Source organism: Tachysurus fulvidraco, chromosome 17, assembly GCF_022655615.1.
Source record: "Tachysurus fulvidraco isolate hzauxx_2018 chromosome 17, HZAU_PFXX_2.0, whole genome shotgun sequence".
NCBI classification, from domain to species: Eukaryota; Metazoa; Chordata; class Actinopteri; order Siluriformes; family Bagridae; genus Tachysurus; species Tachysurus fulvidraco.
Window position 1 is genome coordinate 13,338,152 of NC_062534.1, and position 20,453 is coordinate 13,358,604.

Below are 20,453 nucleotides of genomic sequence, written 5' to 3' on the forward strand. Positions count from 1 at the left end.
TGGCAGAATGTAGAAGGCAAGACCATGAGCGTGGTGGGCACACCGTCTCACCTGAGCCACACGCAAAGCTTCAACACATCCACGAGCACCCGCTGCGCTCTGGAGCCACCTAAAATAACAAAGCCGTGGTCTCTGAGCTGTCTGAGACCTGCTCCCCCACTTAAACCATCCGCTGCCCTGGGCTACAAAGAGGTGAGAGGCTTTAATATGCCCACATTTAACAGTGTTTGGAAAACAGTGAGTCAGAAGAATAGTGGTTGTGTGGGAGCAAAATGCACATATGTGACTCAGCTGAGTGGTCCTTAGAGGAAGCCTAAACAGCCCCTTACCCCTTCAGATACAGAGCTGAGCGTTTTTACTGTAATATCAGTATCTTGTGGAGACTGTCAGCAAACAACCACTACCTTAACTTTACCAGAGTACTTACCACAAGTTTCAGGTGTGGTCGACTGTGCTGAGCAGGACAGATTTCTCAGAGTTGTTTGAAATTTGTTAAAGCTGACTCGTTATCACAAGGCCTGGTTACAGTACTTGACAGAGCCTAAAGTCTGGCCTTGTTACTTTTGATTTAGAATGTGTAAGCATCTGTCAGGTTGAGAGCCCAGTAGAAAAGTTCATCTCTCACTGTGCTCTTCATCTTGTTTCATTGGACTCTTCCATTTTTTTCTCATACACTTTCTTCTCTTCATTTCCTGCTTCTTTAGAGGATGTCTTATATCATGAAGGTAAGAGTAGACCAGTCAATTTATGTGTCTTGTTTGCCTGGCTAGCTCTGGTGTTGCAGCACAATTTAGTCATGCTTCATTGTTTTTTTTGTTTTTTTTTTCCTTTTACTTTCTATACCTTCTCTCTCTCTCTCTCTCTCTCTCTCTCTCTCTCTCTCTCTCTCTCTCTCTCTCTCTCTCTCTCTTTCTCTCTCTCGTTCCTATAAACCACTCGTTTCCTGTTTGTTCGTTTGTCTTGTGTCCTCCCGCATCCTTTCACTGATCAGTGTCCTGTGTGCAAGATACCGTAAACTGCTATTTCTTTCAGCATTCTTGAAAATGTCATGATTTTGCTTCCAAGCCCTTTTACCTTGAAGGAACAAACAGGAAATTGTGTGTTTTTTCTTCAGGGATAGTTTTAGTTTTGTAACAAACAAATGAGTTAAAAGGGTAAGAGATGATTAATCAAAATGGGTATTGTGAGTGAGTGAGTGAGTGAGTGAGTGAGTGATGTGGCTCCCAGAAATTGAAAGCAAGCACTATTGCATATCCTGTAGTGTATTGTTGAATGAGAGCGCTGAGTCTGTGCTTGCTTTAGCTTTCGTTATGTTTTTGTCATTTGCGTTTATTTAATGTGGTAATATTCAATTATTAAATTTCTGCTAAGTTCTTTATAATGTACTTTTTGCACTTCATTTATTTATTTATTTATTTTTACTTTGAACAAAAACTGGTACAAGCCATGCTTTCATCCAAATATCAAATTAAGATTATCTATTGTTATCTGTTAAATGTATTTTTTGTAAACCGTGTCATGTCCGTAATAACACACTAGTGTGCTTTAATGTAAATAAAAATTCATTAAATCAATCATAAATTGCAATTAATAACTGCTTTAGAGCATCTCTACATTTCATTATTAAAGACAAGGCACATTGGTGGAAACATCGCTTTCAACCAGTTTGTCTCGAGTAGCAACAAACTAACTGTCCCTTGCTTGTAGCGTGAGCCGCATATTCTGCACTGTCTGTCCACCTGTAATGTTTAAAAAACCTGGTTCCGGGCTACTGAGTACTGAGACAGAAAAGCATTGACTCAGTCATCCAGAGATCAGAAGACTGAATCCCGTCAAAGGTCCAAGTGGGGAATTATTGGCCGTGCCCTCTGGATAAGAGAGATGGTATACTCTCTGCCATATTCATAGTCACAGCAACAGTAGCCACTTGTGGATGTCTGTGAGATAATACAAAAGGGTTGGATAGCATTTTTATCCAAGTAAGTTACGCCACCCCATGATGAGGTACGATGAGCAATTCAAAATGATTCCTTCTGCTGGCGTCACGTGTCTTGGAGAAAGCGCACAATAGCCTTCACGCCGACAGCTTAGGAGAAAGTCATAGGGAAAAAAGGCTGCTTTACTGGACTTTGATTGCTGTCGCAGCCTTTTATGGCACTACTGTATGTTGCACAATGTTTGAAAACACCTGCCCAGTCATAACCATATGTTCTTGTTGAACATCCTATTATTGAGTTAGTTCTTCTTTGCTGTTATGGTCATCACTCTTCTGGACTTTTCACTAGGTTTTAGAGTGAGGTTAGGGGGATTGGTCCAATTTGAGATCATGTGCTGATGAAGGTTATGACATTGTCAAGTGGCATCAGGTATTGGGCTTTTAGTACCAGTAAAAAGAAATTGTAACATTGAAGCATACAAATACATTCTATACAATTGTGTGATTCAAACTGTGCACAAAAGATTAGGGAAGACACACGCATATGATTGTGAGTTTTGATGGTCAGGTGTCCACATACTGTTGCCCATATAGTGTAGATTTATATGTGAGGAAATCATGTCAAATAGTTTTAAAATATCAATGATTATTGATCATTTGATGCAAGCCTGGGGCCCGATTCAGGTTCCTCAGAAAGAGAATCCAGTGCAATACATGATTCTAATTGGTCAGTTGAGGAAGGCATTCATTTTCTCACAGTATCCCTGTTATAGCATTGTTCCCAGATTTGTCTGCACTCATTGTAGTGTGTTAATGTTAATAAACCTGTCTCAAGTTACCTTCGTTAGCAGTTTCAGTTGATTCAAAGTCTGTTGCACACCTTGGTCACAAGTTTTGTTATGTTAATAAATAAGAATGTAGAATCTGGTAGCATAGTGCGTAATGTGTTGGACTGCTGATCAGAAGCTTGTAAGTTCAAATCCCAGGTCCACCAATCTGCCACCCCTTGAGCAAGGCCCTTAACCCTCACTTGCTCAATGTATAAAACGAGATCAAATGTAAGTTGCCCTGGATCTAGATGTCTGCCAAATGGCATAAATGTAAATGAGAAGTAAATGTAAATTGTTGTTTATTATGATGACTTATTACTAATTTAACAGTACCACTATCTAAGCTAGTCTACTAGAGTTTGCACTATTATACGTGTCCACATGCTTATGTAGTGCCAATAAAGTCAGAAACTTTTTTTTAAAACAATGTCAAATGGATGAGGTCTTGAGTTAGTATTGCAGTCTATTTCTTTTTTACATGATGTGTGTCTTATTTCTTTATTTATTTTTACTAACTGAATTGAATGTATTAAAGGCCAAAAGCATTGGTTTTAGCATGATTTTTTTGTTCTTAATAGCAACCCCCCACCCATCCGCCCACACACACCCACAAACACACACACACCTCCCAATTCATCCTTTGTTGTACCATTTGTGTTGTTCTTGGTGTTTTGCTTGATTCTTTTGTGTCCTCACAACCACCTTGTCTCTCCAGGATTCCAGCAAAAGCCCTAAACCCATCAAGAAGTTCCTGAACAAGAGAAAGACAGAAAGAAAACCATCAGATGATGATTATTTGCTCAGAAAAAGTAGGTTAAATGGGATGCTGGTGAATACTGCTTTAGTTAATCAAGAAACAAAACCAGAGATGTGGAGAAAGAGTCTCACTTTGTGGTAATAATTAGGACATGAGTTTCTGTTGCGCTCTGAAAGTCTCAGATGTGGGTTGTGGTGCTGAAATTAACAGGTACTGCAGCTTTGGAAGAAGATGCCCAAATTTTGAAGGTGATTGAAGCCTATTGTACTGGAGCCAGCCTGCACCAGGCCGCAACAGGTACTTATCAGCTATAATATTAGCATTTTTTTTTTTTAAAAAAAAGAAAAAGATACTCCTGCTGTGACATTGACTCACTGTGTTCATGCGTCCCTAGCTGTACGCAAAGATGGTGTCCCTCAAGTCCTGCTACCAGAGGAGGAGAAGATAATTGTTGAAGAGATGAAAAGCAACGGACAAACAGTCACTGAGGAGAAGTATGTTAAACAAGCTCCTAAATGAAAACGTTGTAATGACGATTAAAGTACATTGCGTTATTGTTCAGTCAGCCGAGTCATCATATTTTTAAAGTAATTAAGTAATTACTTATATAATAATTATAATTATAATTAAATAATTATTAAATAAGTATTAAACAAGCGGCAGTTTGTTACATGATATAGATGGGTCCGTGGAGGATCCCTCAGGCCATGGGTTCGATTCCTGGGCAGGGACCAAACCCAGCCACTCTCAGTGCCGTTCCCAATCCTAGGTAAAATGGGAGGGTTGCTCAAGGAAGGGCAGCTTGTATAGATTCCACGGAAAATCTAAATATGCAGTAAACGATCCGCTGTGTAGCGACCCCGAGTATAACTTTGTGGACCCCTTATAGGCAGCATTATTATCAGAACCATGAATCTGTGAAACATTCTGAGCAGTTGAACAGCATTGTTGAAGAAAAATCTAAATTATCTACATTTTTATGGAATTTGTAAAAGAAAATTTCAGTATTATCTCACTCAGGTCTTCTGTTCTGTTCAGGGGTGATCATACCTATTTATCATATTTGGCAATTGGTTTTATTGAAGCAATGTTTGGTGAGACAGAATGCGGTCATGACGGCAATTGAGGTTGAAGAGCTTCAACGGATCAACATTAGTCTCACTATTTATTCCTTCTCCTCCAGAAGCCTTGTCGATGCTGTTTACGCGTTAAAAGACGAGGTCCATGAGTTAAAGAAGGTACAATTTTTATTTTTTGCTTATCCTGCTATGTTTATTGTCTCCAAATGTTGCATGTTTGAGGTCTGATGAGACATGATTTTTGAATTTAGGAGAACAGGTGGATGAAACAGTGTCTGGAAGAAGAGCAGAAATCCCGCAAAGAGCTTGAGCGCCTGGTCAGGAAGCTGGCTAAACAGAAGAATGACTATGTGTGGGAAGATGGAAGCCACTGAGTAACATTCGAGATGTTCTCCCCTTTCTGCATGTCTGAGTGAGTGAGTGCGTGAGTGTGTATGAGTGTGTGAGAGAGAGAGAGAGTGGGTGGATGAGTTGCTAGTTTTGGGTTCACACCAAATGTTGCATTTAGAGCCTTCCTGCCTTGTAAACTTTTTTTCTTTTCTTTCTTTCTTTTTTTTTTTTTTTTTGGTTTTTAAGAATAACTTTGTGGATTTCTTGCTATGAGATCATGTGTGTTTTACCGATGTCTTCAGTGGGTTTCAGAAGAGGTTCCTGCAGCATGAGTTCAGTTTCTACAAACAGGGCAACAAAAATGTGTTAAACACTCATGCAGCAGAACTACATCATAGTTGTGAAAGTCTGTACCTGTTATTTTTGGCCATGTGACTTATTATAACAGACTTTCTGTACCTGTCCATAAAACCATCGAACGGTGGTAGAACTACGTACAGTATATAACTGCTATGAATATTATCATTCAGTGTAGCTATACAGCAGATGCTCGGATGAAGCCATTGTTTCCGTGCATTTGGAAAAAGGAAAAGATTCAGTGTTCAGACTCAGTGGGGAAATGTGTGGAAAATAAGATTCAGTCTTCAACCAGAAACAATACGTGCGTGTTTGTGCTCACCAAGCATGAAAGCTCAAAGTCCCTGTGTCTTTATATATGAAACTACCTTTCTGGTACACCGGCAAATCAGTATTTCTGATTCTGTAGGTTTATCTGGTTTGATAGAGGAAGAATTTTGTGCTTGTTAACATGGACTATAGAATATGTTGCACATCAATGACATGAGATGCCACGATGGTCATCTTGAAAAGATTTGACTGTTTGCTTTAGGTTTTTTTTTTTTTTTTTTTTAAGCTTTTAGAAAAGTTTGCAAGGTAGCTGGTGTGTGATCACTGGCCATCAAAAATATTTCCATGAACCGTGTCTGTTACAATCTCTGATATACTGTACAGTATTTCTATATCCATTCTTGACGCCAGATAATCTGTGTTTATATTTCCGTCGTTGTTATGCTTGTTCAGAGCTGTTCGTAGCGAACCATGCAGCTATTCCTAGTAATAAAATACAATTTCAATACTATTAAGATATAATTTATAATGTATGTATATCATATATACTTTAAAACAGTATATAATAGCTAGTATAGCCAAAAAATAATAATAATCCTGTAAGCTTTTATATTCAATAATACAATAATTGATTACCTCCATATTCTGTGGATGAACAAAAAAATCTATTTATTTTTGAATGCAGTCGTCCTGGATTGAAAACATGGTACTAGGGCCTTTTTAAGCACTCCTACAGTATAACCGTACACCTCATTTAACAACCTGGTCTGAGTCTGTTGGAAGACTTATTATTAGTGACGATCATTGTTTTTAATAGGAAATGAGTTTTTATAAAAACACTGTTACTGTAGCTGTTACTCACCCCTTTTTTGTGTTTAAATACAGTCAGTTTTTTGTAGATTCTTGCCACTTTTGCCGCAGTTATGACATGCTGAATTTGCCGAGAAATTCACAGTGTATTTATAGCTGTTACAGCATTAACGCTTTTAGTAAGCCATCTATATTAAAGGCTGTTGCACCACAGGATGTTGGGGCACTGTGAATGTGAATGAATCACCAAATTTAGATGTAAAGGCGTAAGTCAAAGGACGTTAATAGCTGTACGATCTATGTTTTGTAACATGTCCGAATACTTAACTGGTACCCTGTTGGATACACGTTGTATGCTCTGCTGCGTTGTCTGATCTTTCCTGTAAAGTAATCAGGCACATGAATAATGAAATGAAATACTTATAATACAAAACGATGGCAAACGAATTAAAGGGGAAATAAAACAGCCGTGTATTAATAAGGTGTTGGTTCTTAACAAGCCACAAGATGGAAAAGACGTTCCCTCCGTTCTCACTCCTAAATCATATACAGGTCTTCGGTTAGAGCTGCAAGGCCACAGCGTATGATTTACATCGGGTTTCAAACTTTTTAGTGAGCTTTTCTGTGCCTTTTCCCGAAGGCATTGACGTCATAGCAAAGAGCTGCCTTTTTTCCTTTAATTTGTCATTCCTCTATGCCATTACCTTGAAACTGTTGTTTGATGCAAAACTAGACACTGTGGGCAATATTATTATAAATAGGTATATATTTAACTTTAAGAAGCAGTGGAATAGTACATTTGAAGCCATACAACAAGGAATGACGTGTTAGCGCTGTCCTGCAAAAAAAATAATAATAAAAAATAATAATAATAACCAACTAGTATTCAATGCAATAAGACTGAAGACTGGTTTACCGTTAACTGTTATGCATTGACCGAGAGGAGCCTCAATTTGCACTGAGGTGTGTTATCCAGCTAGTCGACAGGATTTACTCCTTTAACATACACCATGCTGTTTCTACAGTGCTGTGATCACATTTATTTTATTTTATTTTTTTTAATTACTGGTACTACTCAGTAATTTGTTTAAGCTGTGCTTATGTGTGTTTTGCATAGCAGTAAGTATTATTTAAAAATTTCTGTAGTTGCTAGCAATCTAATTCCCATTGACACACAATGTCACTTTGGTGGCATCTTATGTTCAATCCCTATCCAGCTGTTGTGATTTATGTTCTTGCTGATGTGCATGTTATCCATAAATAATGTGCTGCTTTATAATCTGAAGGACTGATTGTGCTGCGTAGTGTTCTGTCTGTCTCCATTTTCATGGTACTATATGATCACATGATATTTGTTCAACTGAATATTGGATGCTGTCACTGGGATTGGATAAAACTGCCTGATATCTGTAGCACTTGCAGGAGATTTTTCTTTGATGTTCATTATTTTTTGACTTTTGTTTTTAAGTGCCCAAGTCTGCAGATCATGTGGATTACTATGCAAATAACATTTGTTACATATATAAATATATTCTTTTTCTTTTTCTTTTTTTTTTCTTTTTTTTTTTTTGTTTGTTTGTGCTTCTATTCCTTTTTCACTTTGCCTTCATTTTTAAATGAACTGTTTTAATAAAAACATAAATAATATTTCCTGGTTGTTTTTGTAGATGTTTTAGGAGCACAAAAAAAATTATGGAGCCACCCAGAAGAAAAAAAAAAAAAGTGGAAATGAAAAGTTCTTGTCACTCAATGAACATACGATACCCTTCAGTTTAAGCGTAAACTTTAACTCGGTAAGATTTTGACTGAAAGGAAAGAAAAGGTTAAAATGAACAGAAAGCGTGTGAGAGAAGGGAATGAGTGTGGCAGGTTTGAACACTTCCTGTAAGAGTAGAAAAATGTGTCCCGGATCTGAGTGTAGAATCTCTCACTCACTCTTTCCATGGTAGACAATGAAATGTAGTAAAATACAGAGCATTACATGCTTCTTTGTGGTATATGGTTCATGTGCATAAAGGAAACTTGCACACATGTAAGAGATTGGTGGGTGTTTGGCAGCCAGTGGGATTAAAAATCTAAAAATATCTACATTTCTCAGATTTATTCTGTCAGCTGCTCCATTTTGGAATGGATCTCACACTCGTTTAAAACACTTCTTGATACATGGAAACATTTGTAGTGATGCCAGCATCGATGGAGCGATTTGTTTTTAATTGAAAAGGTCAGATCAGAGTTCATGCTCACTGGTAAAGCCATTGCATCGTGCTGGAAAGTAGAGGGGGAAGGAGAGCCTAGCATTACTGTGCTTATACAGATGATGAAAAAAAAAACCCAAAGTGTTTGTCACACCTAATGCTTCAAAATTTAGAATTTTATGTAGGTAGTCATGATTACTAGGAGGAAGTGTTTAGACCTTTCTTTAAGCCTTCTTGTTTTTCTCACATATTACTATCACTATCTCACATATTGATCAGAAAGTCAGAATAGAAACAAAATTTTGCTTTGGATTTAGAAAAAAATGTATTTTAATACAAAAATATAAATACATATTTTGAGAGAGGGAACTTCCATTTAAAAATCCTACTTGCCGTCTGCAGTATATTTATCATAAAGTTTTACTGTGACACATCATTTAGAAATAAACCGCCGGTTTTTGTAATACATTCTAGTTGTTTTTTTTACCATATGAGAAGTTCTCGTCAGTGCAGATTCTTCAGAGAAAACCAGGCTTCTAATAAATGTAGTGTCACATTGTATTGTACAGCTAAATCATCAGGATGTAAAAACGACACAAGCTATTACATGCATCAGAGTAGTCTCTTCAAGCTGGATTTCCCCCTTCATAAATATATTGCAAAGACAGTAGCTAAGATTCAACGTTAATAAATTATTTTTTGGTAGTATAGATTGAGAATATTACATAAAAGTGACATTTACACCACTTCTTTAAACCGCATGTTTAGAATTGCTGACTAATTTTTGTATAGAAATGGGTTCTGAAATGTCACACATTTCATTTTCCCTGCAAATCCCGCACTTAACGATGTGTCAGATTTTCCTCTGAGCTTACATTGTGGTGAAAGTTAAAGGAAGAAGCTCTTCTGCAGAAGTTCCAGCCTTCTTTTTTTCTTTTCTTTTTTTTTTTTTGAATAGTTTTCATCCAATTTCATATAGTTATCCATGTATACCCTGTAAGATGGATTCTGTTATCCACTTCGCCTTGTGCTGGTAGATCCTCTTAGTTCTTAGTTAGTCTGCTCTCAGTCCTGTAGCCTGAACAATCCAAAAGTGGTAGCGTCCAGGTTCACTAAGCTCTTGTCAGTTACATTAACAAATAGTTTGTGACCCTTCTCAAGTCTGAACACCCCTGTCTCTGAGGCAGTGCACAGATCAGGCATCATACTGCCCCGAGGCAAGCTGCAAAAGGACTTGAGCAGTTCACTTGGGGTTTCGTCATTTGACTTTTGGGACCATATGGCTTGATAGAGTGGTGCTTTTTCATGTGCTTTTGAAAAGGTGACTTGCGACTGGATCAAGTAATATCCAGGGTACTGAATGGTCAGGACTCCTGATGAGCTGAGGGTGATCTTCTCCAGCACAGAGTGGGTTTTCTTCCATACCAGGGTATTGAATTTGTTCTCCTCTGAGGAAAAAAACCATAACAGGATTTATTATTATTTAAAGGTCAATAAGCGATCAGCTATTTAAATCACAAGAAGAGGATTTAAAATAAACGAGTATCCTTACCTTTACTTAACACCAACCTTGCTTGAGGATTGGTGGAGGAATCAGGTTCAATCAACAAAGCCACTAGAAGAAGGGAACAAATCAATGGTCAGCTCCGACTCCTCTCAAAATGAGACGTTCACATGTTCCTGCATTCTGAATCAAGACATTAAAATGTACTAACCTTTTCCTTCAGCTTCAGAGACCTATAAAAGAGATTTGAACAGTTTATTGATCTTGTTAAGAACTACATAATTAGGAAAAAAATACCCCAAATACTTTGAGAGTTTAGCTGTTAGTCCATGTCCTAACTAAAGGACCATGTAAAAAAAAAATGTGCTCACCTTTTTTAGGAGATTTTTATAGAGTTCCACGAGCTTGTTGCAGTGCTGTAAATTCTCAGATCCTAGGTTCTCAGCACACTGCTGTAGTTGTTTTAGTGCGTTTATCTCGTTATCAGTGCGTCTGTCCTGCAGCTGCCATTAAGACAGGAAAAGCCTCGTGTGAACATGCTGTTGCATTCAGTATTCACTCACAAAAACCACAATGCTCACAATGTATTGTTGCAAATGAAACGTGTATGAAGCAGAATATGTGAGAATCAGAATTCAGATCAGTAATTTGAATCAAAGGTTTCTGGTTTGCTCAGTATGAAGAAAGCTGTTGACTTTTACACTTATATTTAGTAACTACAGAAATGACTGAATGAAAACTAATTATAGATTATTATTTGTAGACTAACATTATTTGTTGTAAATCTATGCTTTCTGTACTTCTAATTCTTTCTAAATGCCTAGATAGATATTCAAATTGGCAATTTAATTAAAAAACATAGAAATATCTAAATATCTCATTCATAGCCAAACCAGAAAATGAGGTTTGTTGTAATTTTTCTTTATAATCAATTATTTATTTATTTTTTTAAAAAAAATAAACGATCACAAATTTCACAAATATTCATATACATATTTTAATATTTGTATGACGAATACAATGTACTAATAACTATATGTATTTATTATACAAATCCGAATTAAATCTAAAATGTATGTAGAATCATGATTGTATTTCCTCTATTGTATAATGGCAAATGTTTATTTTCCAGGATATTCTTACAAAACTAAGAATTTAAATATTTAAATTAGAGTATAATATAGTATCAAGTATTTAAACAAAAAAAAAATTTATATCAAATACATTAACAATAATTCCTAAGATCATTAAGATACTTTGAGCTTACATTTGAGTTTAGAATATCAGACTTATAATTCTATAAACATCTATCCTAAATCTAGTCTATAATCATTATGAATATGAATGCTTACCGTGCTGATTCTATGGAACAGGTAGAGAAACCCTCCAAACGTCAGTATCATTAACAGAAGCAGCAGCACCGATATGAACTTGACTAACGGTGTGTTTGATGGCAGCGCTGGACCTCCTCGGTGGCCTGGCCGTGGAGGAACCGGCGGAGGATTGAAGCTGCTATGAAAGGTGTTTATCATTGTGGACATATTTGCAGGCAGCAGGTTCCGCGACGTGAACACCAGATCCACCCATACAGGTCTGAAGAATGGCCTCCACCAACACAACTCTACATCTGAAAGCAACTTCCTGGAAGCTCTGAAAGACTCAAATAGGGAAGAACAACTTTTGTGTGTCTCGTGTGTTTTTTTTTCACACACAGACTTTGGTTGTGATAGTGATTTTTTTGTTGTTGTTGTTGTTGTTGTTGTATTTTCAGTTTTTCCCATTCATTTTTACCATGACAAATTAATCAGAATTAATAAGAAAATAAATCCCTTTTTCTTTCTTTTTTTGTTCATTTTATTTATTCATTTCTTCCTTAACAATTATTGTAAATAAAATGACACTTTAGAGTCAACCTTCACAGCAAAAATATATTAGATGGTACACTGCATATTTTCCCTGGAGATGGAACAAATAAAATCTTTGTGTATTCGAAACTTTAGTATCGCTGAAAAGGCCATGTGTAATGCCATGTGGCTGAAAGGCTGTGACAGACTCTATACAGCCCGTAGCTCTCAGGCTGCTGGTTTAGACAGTAACGCAAGCCACACACAAACACATGAACTTCTCTGTGTAAACTCTGAATGCACAATCAAGGCCCATAGCTATTTGCAATGTAATGCCGTATGTGCTGCTTTAAAAATCATTTCTGCTAAATAATTACTGCATCAGTTCTGGCCAGAATGTTACTTTGAAAATTATTGAAATTACTTTGAAAATTATTGAATTTTTTATTATTTTTTTTTTGCATTCATCAAAATCCTCACTTGAATTTGCAAATGCTTTCATACCTTGTTTCTTCTAGGTCCACGTCGCTATACAGAAATGTTTAACTTATTTATATTGTTAGATTTATACCCCAGGTTTCCACTATAGAGAGTCTAAGATAAGCTGGTCATAGCAAAACATGAATTTTGGCACATTTCTGCCTTCGTTTGGAAGTACGTATGACTCGCCATCTTGTTCAACGTTCTTTTCATTTAAATTCAATACAATTTGTATAGAGCTTTAAAACAGTGAACATTGTCTCAAAGCGGCTTTACAGGAAATAAAAAATATGGTACAAAAGGTTCAAGATTAATATTATGCATAAGCTCAAGATTAGTATTAGACTTTGATTTAAATGTGTATGTATTTATTCCCAACGAGCAAGTATAAGGTGACTGCGTTGACTGTGGCAAGGAAAAACTCCCTTAGATGGAAAAGGAAGAAACCTTGAGAGGAATCCGATTGAATAGGGAACCCATCCTCATTTGTGTGACATTGGAGGATATAATTATAATTTCTTCTAAACACCGGAAAGCGTTATTAAATATAATATCTTTTCTACAGTCAGATCCCTATGTATGACCATGTGTGAACAGTCTGACAGATTAAAAGAATTTGGTATTGTCAGCCCCTAGACCACCAAAGCATGACTAGTCTGTATTTTCTGTCAGTGTGGTTACACTTTTCCTTACTCATCTGAGTACTCAACTCAACAAAAGTTGACAAACCAGTTCTAATGATGCTTAGTGAAGTTTTTGCTTACTGCATTTATGGACACACTCTCAGGTGGGGCTTTTTTCTTGAAATTCTTCAAAACAGCTTGTTTTTATAGAACTGATGTTTAACAATTGATTTCAATACTTGACAACCAAAAAACTACTAACACATTTGTAAACCAGTGATATTTGTTGATATTTGTTATGGCCCTAATTCTGGTGAATGGTATTTTTCGTTACTAATTTATGATATGGTTATAAGTCACTTCATAAAAGCCCTTTACGATGTGGAAAACATAGCAATCAACCAGGCAAAGCAGTTCCTTCCAGAACACTGACATAATAATACATCCTGATCTAAACCTGATGAAATTCTTTAGAAAACAAAGTTATTGCTCAAAAACCCAGAACATCTACTGAACTGTGGAAGAGAGTGGTTGAAGAGTGGACCGAGAACACACGATTGCAGTGTGAGAAAATAGTGATGTCCTGCAGCCGAAGCTGTGCTCAAGTCATTCAGAGCAAGAGGCTGTATACTTTCTATTTATTTCTCACAGCTGCAACCCAAAAAAATGTTAGCTGTCATCTTCTTTCCTGCTACAGTGGTTACAGTTCTCTAATTTTGATCAATGTGTTTTTCACATAATAAAGGTGTTTGGTGACATGCCTTGCTTATATATTTATTAATTTTTTTACATTCATACAGCTAAGTACGGTGACCCATACTCAGAATTTGTTCTCTGCGTTTAACCCATCCAAAGTGCACACACACAGCAGTGAACACACACACACACACACATACACCGTGAACACACACCCGGAGCAGTGGACAGCCATTTATGCTGCGGAGCCCGGGGAGCAGTTGGGGGGTTTGGTGCCTTGCTCAAGGGCACCTCAGTTGTGGCCGGCCCGAGACTCAAACCCACAACCTTAGGGTTAAGAGTCAGACTCTCTAACTACTAGGCCACAACTGACCCACTGTGAAACCTGCTAGTAAAACAGTGAAGATCCCACAGACATGTAGTATATACAGGCCTGATTTGTGCTTAGCAACAATCATCTGTCTCTTTTCTGTTGAAAGTTACTTGGTTTTTCCAATCATAATGGAAAACATTTCCATGTCTTCCATCAACCTCATATTTCTACCACAGGGAAACATGGCACAGTAAATACAACATTAGATCATGGAGACTGAGAGCAAATGAAATCTAATATAAATTTTTAATCAATGAACTTTTGTTTAAAATATTGCTAATGGGTGCCAAAAAAATGAAGGGAAAATAGTCATTAGAAGTACCTCTATTTGAGATTTTTTTTTGGTTGTTGTTTAAAAGAAATCTGTTTTCTGAAATCTTGCTACTGTTTGAATGGAGAGGTTGTGTGAAGTTTATTTCATGCAATGAATTTTGCTAATTTTGTGAAGGCACCAATAATGGGTGGGTACATACAGTAAGTAGGCGACAAAACAAACAATATTTGTGTTATATAGGTTCGATTTTATTTGAATACACCGTAACAATCTTTTTCATGATCGTATAGGCTAATCAACAAACAGACATAAATAGACATAACAATAAAACATAAACATGTTTATTGTATTTTTACTATAATGCATTTTTAAGCAAACGTGCACTTAATTTTTCACTCACTAGGTGGCAATGTTGTGACAAATAAAATTACTAAATAACCAACTAAAGTTTGGCAGAAATACAATGCCATAAGCTTTAAATTCTTCCTAGTTAACCGCTGATACTCTCCTCCGTACAATTCTACCCAAGAGATTTTAGTGTTGGCCTGGCTATCTAGTGCAGAGCAGAAGCCATGATGAACTCCAGCCCATCTTCTCAGAGACCAATAGGAGTAGTGAAACTCTAGTTTCATATCAAATTCATTTTCAAATGAAACAAACAGTTCAGTTCAAGTGAACCAGAAAACTAGCTAAAAATGATCTCCACATGATCTCAGTGCTTTTGGTGTTCACAATTAAATGGAAAAAAAGAGTTTCATTTTCGGTTCCCTTTAGCACCGATCTGGCCTCAGACCGTTTGGTGTTCCCTCCACAGCTCTTGAAGAATTCAGACTTCACTCATCTGTTGATATTCCTGCCTTGTGTCCAAGGTGCTCATGTACTTCCAGTGTAACGTCTTGATTTTTACACGACATTGCAGAGATGTTCTGTTGTCTTTTATTTTCATTTTTTTGTGGAAACAAAAGAAAAAACTGTGGCATGTAAAAGATTGATTGATGTGTTGGGGATTTGCATTTAATTCAAATTATGTCTCTCTAAATATTAAGAAATGAGGAGGTCCATGGGTCCTTTTAGGGGGACCAGAGATCATTTGCAGTGTTCACTTATACATGGCCTATCCTTATACTTTCATTTTCAAGAATTTAACTTACCTACATTTTTTAAATCTCCATTACAGATTAAAATCTCCTTAAAATCTGCAATAAATCAATGTTAGCTGTCATTGGATTTAATGTTCTGGCTCATCAGTATGTGCGGCTACAGCATTTAGGTAATGTTCAGGATAGCATGTAAGTAGCATCTTAACAAGATTAACTAGAAACATTTATGAATTAACATGAGCTAACTACCGAACCTTGAAAGATACCAAAACTCTAGCATTTAGATAAGTTAATCTGAAACTCTAGTTTTTAGCTTTAGGACATTTTCTCATTAAAGTAAACTGTAGACATATTAAAAATATTGTTTTTATAAAAATCTTTTCACCACATGACCTACATACGCATACTGTAGTTGAATAATTTTCTAGATCGATTCTCAAACTCATCTATTTTCCAGGGATGGATAAAAATAGTGGTCAGTATTCATGGTACACATTTTTGTATTTATTTTCCTGGTATACAATGGATCACAACAACAACAAAAAATATATATCAGCAGTCATTGTACACATTTTTAACAGAAGTCATATACTTAAACTCTATACACTTAATTCCCCATACCATATTTATTCCAGCTTCTATTATTTTACACATTTTACAACAGTTGTACTTCAACTAAATTCATACATTTGTACTTTTCTTTATTTTCACCAAGGTTAAACAAAAACTCAGTTCAGGCAGCTCACATAAATAAATCCTGTCAGATGACTATCTCAGGTTTTTTTCTGTGCAACTCGTTTTTCAGTTGAACTTGTTTTTTGTCTCATTCATTTTGTCTTTCATGTCCATATTATCGTTCATATAAAATTCCAAGAAGGCAACTACACGTACATCCATATATGTTTATTTTTTGTTTATAAATAACAAACATCAGTTTCCCATATAGTCATTATTTAATGAGATAATCATTTTTGTCTCTACAATTCTAAAACAAGAACAAGTAATTAAAAGATTAACGAAATAAATATCTAGGAATTACCTGGATTTCGTAAGCTGTCTGAAAGTCTTTTGAAAATGCTCCACCAACCCCAACATAGCTTAAGGGATGTTCTTTTAAAAGTCGCTGTGCTGGACTACGTGATGAGCTTGTTCTCGAACAGGTTTTTCTGCATGTAGTCAGGTGCAGCAGCTTCTGCGTGAAGCATTTCAAGGCTCTGAACTCTTAAAACAAGTAAAACAATGATAAGACTTCCTTCATAATGAGTATCGGGTTTTTGTTTCCTACGTAAAGGTGTCTAACGACTGCAACTGTGCTTCCTTAATACCAGTATAGATCCTTCTTCTCCATCATTGGCACACCTGCAAAAACAGACACAAGACAATTTACAGACATGAAGTAACTCAAAACAAATCCTCTGTACAACACAAATCCCTTTTATGGATTTAAGGGTTTTGTTTTGTTTCCTTTTTTATTCTTAACTACATTTTGTAGTTTTTGCCCACTGTTGCCTTTTGGCTTACATGTATGGGATCCAGGTCTACATATGGATTTCTGTAAAGCTGCTTTGTGACCATGTTGACTGTTAAACATACGAAACAAATAAAAGTAGATTTGTTTCAACTGAATTGTTTTAACTTGATTAAAATTGTGTTTATAACTCAGCTGCATTTAAATCACAATGGATGTGAAAAGATTCAGATTTGTGATGATAAAACTGAATATTAATACAACAGAGTATTATCATACTAAAACTGGAGCTTTAAACAAGTTTCTATATAAAATCTATCAACATGCATGATTGCATGTTGATTAATTAACCGGGACAGTGACAGTCAATTAATTAACCGGGACAGTGACGTACTGAAAAGCATTAGGCCTACAGGATACTATGACAAATCTAATTGTGTATAATGTGTTTTTTACATGTTAGTAGTACAAAACCTAGGTCTGAATTTCGATACCAGAGTCTAGGCTGTGATCTGGAGTCATCTGATCTCCAAATCCTGGATGCCGGGCCCAGCCGGGCATGAGATCTTGTTTGGAGGTTACCATGACGGAGCCCAGATCTGGCCGGTCACTGTGCAGAAGGTTTAATAGGGAATTGTACTGATGATCTGCCATCATCAAACCCTCAGCAGACGCAGCAGAGGGATACACCATGGGAGGCAACACCAGACTCGTGCCCTGTCGTGGACCACCGAGCCAAACACTGGAGCTCTCCTCAGGAGTGTTATGTGGCAGACGGTGGTTAGTCTGCAGCTCTTCTTTTCTGCCAAGTTCAATTCGTCCTGAAGAGTCTGTGCTTTCAAAGCACAGATTCGACTGCATGCCCCAGTTACTTGTACTTGGCTGCTCTGCAACACATCAAATAGAAATACTTCACTGTATGTATGTCACAATATATTCATTATCCTCGTATTCTTATAAGATATTAAAATTATAATATTTAGAGATTAAGCTATGTGTTACCAGGTTTGAATGATTTTCGGGGTTTCTTGTTTTTAGTGATGTCTCCCTTTGGTTTGGTGAGATTTTCTAAGGCACGTGAGAAATGTGCATCTACCATGCTATTAATATCTCCCTGGAAGTAGGTGAGGAGAAGACTTCCTGATTGCTCCTCTGCTTTTCCAGCCACTGGACTCCCTGGTTGGTGCTCCATTACTGAGATTCTGGAGATTACAGTGTGTGTTAATTTACCTGGCCAGTCATTCTGGCCAAACTATGTGACATTAAAAGTGTAAATTAGGAACAAATACATTTTAGGTTTTCGGTCTTGTATGGATAAAACATTGAAGCCTCAACCATACTATGTGGATCATGATAGTGAGGGAAGCTACTGTAGAAGTCTCAAAATCATTCAAAATCATAAACATTTATCCAATAGAGCTGTCATTTATTCTTAGAATCTACCCCAAATTTCTTACTCAGTATAAAAATGTATATAGAAAGTACATTATGTTAACATTGTTATAGTGTGGATATATCCTTTCAAGAAGGAAATACATGGCTGCCGAGCACAAACAGGAGACTAAATAGGTGGGAAATTACAAAAAGATTAAGTCTTTTAAAATGAACTGCTTCAAGCTTGAAAAAGTTCTGTACATGAGTTCATTTCATTTGTTTTGCATTTAAAGCAGTACATTTTTGATTAAAGAAAATCAGCATATAATCTGACTTTATGAATTGTCCCAGCTAAAACATTAGATCATTAAATGCTAAAAGAAACTTTTAATAATATTTTTCCATGAGAAGCGTAACAACTGAAGTTCCTGCATTTCCAGCCATGCCTTCTTTCTTACCCGCAGTAGATGTCTGGTCTGTCCAATATGAAAAGTAAACAATGAGCCTGCTCAAAGTCTGCAGCTGGATTTCATCTAGACATCTGGAAATAGCTGGGATAAAAAAGAATCCTTTGGTGAACAGTATGTATTTTCGTTCAGCTTTTAGACGCGGGGTTCTACTGAAAGTCTTAGCGTCTTTATTAATGATGCCCGTCACAGGTGTGTTCTTTCTGCAGTTCTTCCAGCATGAGCAGAATGTGCCTGAACTGGTCAAACCACAATGACAGAGAAAAGGAAAGCACACTTCTTGGAAAAGCAAATTGACTTCTACAACACTACAACTCACCTTGCTCTCATCAGTTCATTTTACTCTTTAAGAATTGTTTTTTTCCCACCAGTAAAATGGAATCAAGAGCAGATTTGTGTTTAGTTTTTAATCTCTTATAGTGACACATTCAGAAAAACAAAACAAAAAAATGCTGTTTCCAGGTCTGATGATCTTTAATCTGCTGTTTGTTTTTTAAAATCAATTTAATTTCACATAAGGCTCTATTGTTTACTTCAAATCTTTTTTTCCATCCTGACCCCAGGATCACTGCATATCCACAAATAGAAGCTCAGCAGCCTAAATTGGTTGTTCTTAAAGTGAGTTACCAGGAATCACAGCCAGGGCTATTTCTAGGGATCATAAATCACAACCACAACACCCCCATCAAAGTTATGTTTATTACTGTAGCCGTATAGTTATTAGCCGGCTTGCCTGTCTATTTGAATAGGTTAGAAAGCATTGAATGTCTCAAAGTCAAACCTCAATAAACAAATAAATAACTATTTTTATTTAGTCTTTAAAGCCAACTGGGAATTAATGCATTCTGTAATAATAATTTTTTTAGTATTTATTTATTTATTTATTTATTTATTTATTTATTTATTTATTTATTTATTATTATTATTATTATTATTATTACCTTGCTTATGATATAACCCTTTAATTTCGGTGGTCCACTGAAGTAGATGGGCTGTGTAGGACACATGGAGTGCAATGTAGGATCCGCAGCTGTATTTAGGACACATGGAGTACAAATCTAGAAAAGAATTACATGCTAATTCAAGAAAGAAGATTTCCATAAAAGGCTTCCATACGTTTATAAATCTTTATGGACAACTATACTCTGCCGCAGAAGATCTCCTTATATTATAGAGTGTTGTGCCTTTCACATAAATTATGAGAGTGAATATATTAGGGTGAATTAGAATTTGGCCCTATAAATTAGCATATTTCCAGTCTGAGCCATAAAAGATGACAAATGATGATTCTTCTTTCTTTCTGATGCACATCTACCTGTGGAGGTGGAACACAAATAGCTCAGGTTATAAGCACTTGGATTAACTCTTATGCACAGTCCTGAATTATATCTATTTTGATTCAACAGAATATGAAAATAAAAGACTGTGAATGAGTCACAGTGCTTGTAACTTGAGCAATCTGTGTTCAGAAGCCACAGGAATTTGAAAATATGCATCTTTCTAGTCTGTTGTTACAAATCAATAGTCTTTGTTCATTGCTTGCATCATAAGCAGTATGCGTAGCACACAAAAACTGCTATTTATAATTAAAATGAGGTTTCTTATATTCAGGATGGGTACAGAATATAAAGGTGTCAGTCAGGAAATTTGGCTCATGTATTTATGTATTTTCTGTTGGTTTAGCAG

At 36.3% G+C, this 20,453-nt stretch overlaps 3 protein-coding genes across 5 annotated transcripts in view; 1 reads left to right on the forward strand and 2 right to left on the reverse strand.

Annotated features, from left to right (window-relative positions):
- The window catches only part of arhgef6 (Rac/Cdc42 guanine nucleotide exchange factor (GEF) 6), a 33,076-nt gene extending 25,536 nt beyond the window's left edge, over positions 1-7,540 (forward strand). The window contains exons 16-22 of one of the 2 annotated variants that reach the window (XM_027135127.2): positions 7-192; positions 705-725; positions 3,482-3,575; positions 3,734-3,820; positions 3,918-4,017; positions 4,707-4,761; positions 4,854-7,540. In XM_027135127.2, the coding sequence (XP_026990928.1) occupies positions 7-192; positions 705-725; positions 3,482-3,575; positions 3,734-3,820; positions 3,918-4,017; positions 4,707-4,761; positions 4,854-4,976 (666 nt within the window). In that variant the 3' untranslated portion in view covers positions 4,977-7,540. The remainder of the gene's footprint in view (positions 1-6; positions 193-704; positions 726-3,481; positions 3,576-3,733; positions 3,821-3,917; positions 4,018-4,706; positions 4,762-4,853) is intronic. The other variant, XM_027135129.2, reaches the window with a different exon arrangement.
- Positions 7,541-7,806: 266 nt separating this feature from the next.
- cd40lg (CD40 ligand) lies at positions 7,807-11,878 on the reverse strand. The gene is made up of 5 exons (XM_027135256.2): positions 11,421-11,878; positions 10,440-10,571; positions 10,280-10,301; positions 10,117-10,179; positions 7,807-10,012 (listed from the first exon to the last, which is right to left on the reverse strand). Exons 1-5 carry the CDS (start codon positions 11,847-11,849, stop codon positions 9,630-9,632), a joined length of 1,029 nt encoding a protein of 342 aa, XP_026991057.2. The 5' UTR covers positions 11,850-11,878; the 3' UTR covers positions 7,807-9,629.
- Positions 11,879-15,940: 4,062 nt separating this feature from the next.
- vgll1 (vestigial like family member 1) lies at positions 15,941-18,995 on the reverse strand. 2 transcript variants are annotated; one of them, XM_027135319.2, is made up of 4 exons: positions 18,759-18,995; positions 17,929-18,128; positions 17,401-17,813; positions 15,941-16,817 (listed from the first exon to the last, which is right to left on the reverse strand). In XM_027135319.2, exons 2-3 carry the CDS (start codon positions 18,116-18,118, stop codon positions 17,401-17,403), a joined length of 603 nt encoding a protein of 200 aa, XP_026991120.1. In that variant the 5' UTR covers positions 18,119-18,128; positions 18,759-18,995; the 3' UTR covers positions 15,941-16,817. The 2 variants fall into 2 exon arrangements, with proteins under 2 accessions (XP_026991120.1, XP_026991119.1); XM_027135318.2 differs by having other exon boundaries at positions 17,421-17,813; positions 18,759-18,994.
- Positions 18,996-20,453: the final 1,458 nt, after the last annotated feature.

Bases quoted from the DNA above. Each gene is read 5' to 3' on its own strand.
- vgll1 (XM_027135318.2), bottom strand. From the start codon at position 18,118: ATGGAGCACCAACCAGGGAGTCCAGTGGCTGGAAAAGCAGAGGAGCAA. The intron at 17,814-17,928 runs GTAACACATAGC...GATGTGTTGCAG, and splicing joins CCGAAAATCATTCAAACCTG to AGCAGCCAAGTACAAGTAAC. The intron at 16,818-17,420 runs GTATCGAAATTC...CTGTTTTTGCAG, and splicing joins AGATCACAGCCTAGACTCTG to GTGTGCCAATGATGGAGAAG.
- cd40lg (XM_027135256.2), bottom strand. From the start codon at position 11,849: ATGGGAAAAACTGAAAATACAACAACAACAACAACAACAACAAAAAAA. The intron at 10,302-10,439 runs GTGAGCACATTT...TCTCTTTTATAG, and splicing joins ATAAAAATCTCCTAAAAAAG to GTCTCTGAAGCTGAAGGAAA. The intron at 10,180-10,279 runs GTTAGTACATTT...CCCTTCTTCTAG, and splicing joins CTCTGAAGCTGAAGGAAAAG to TGGCTTTGTTGATTGAACCT.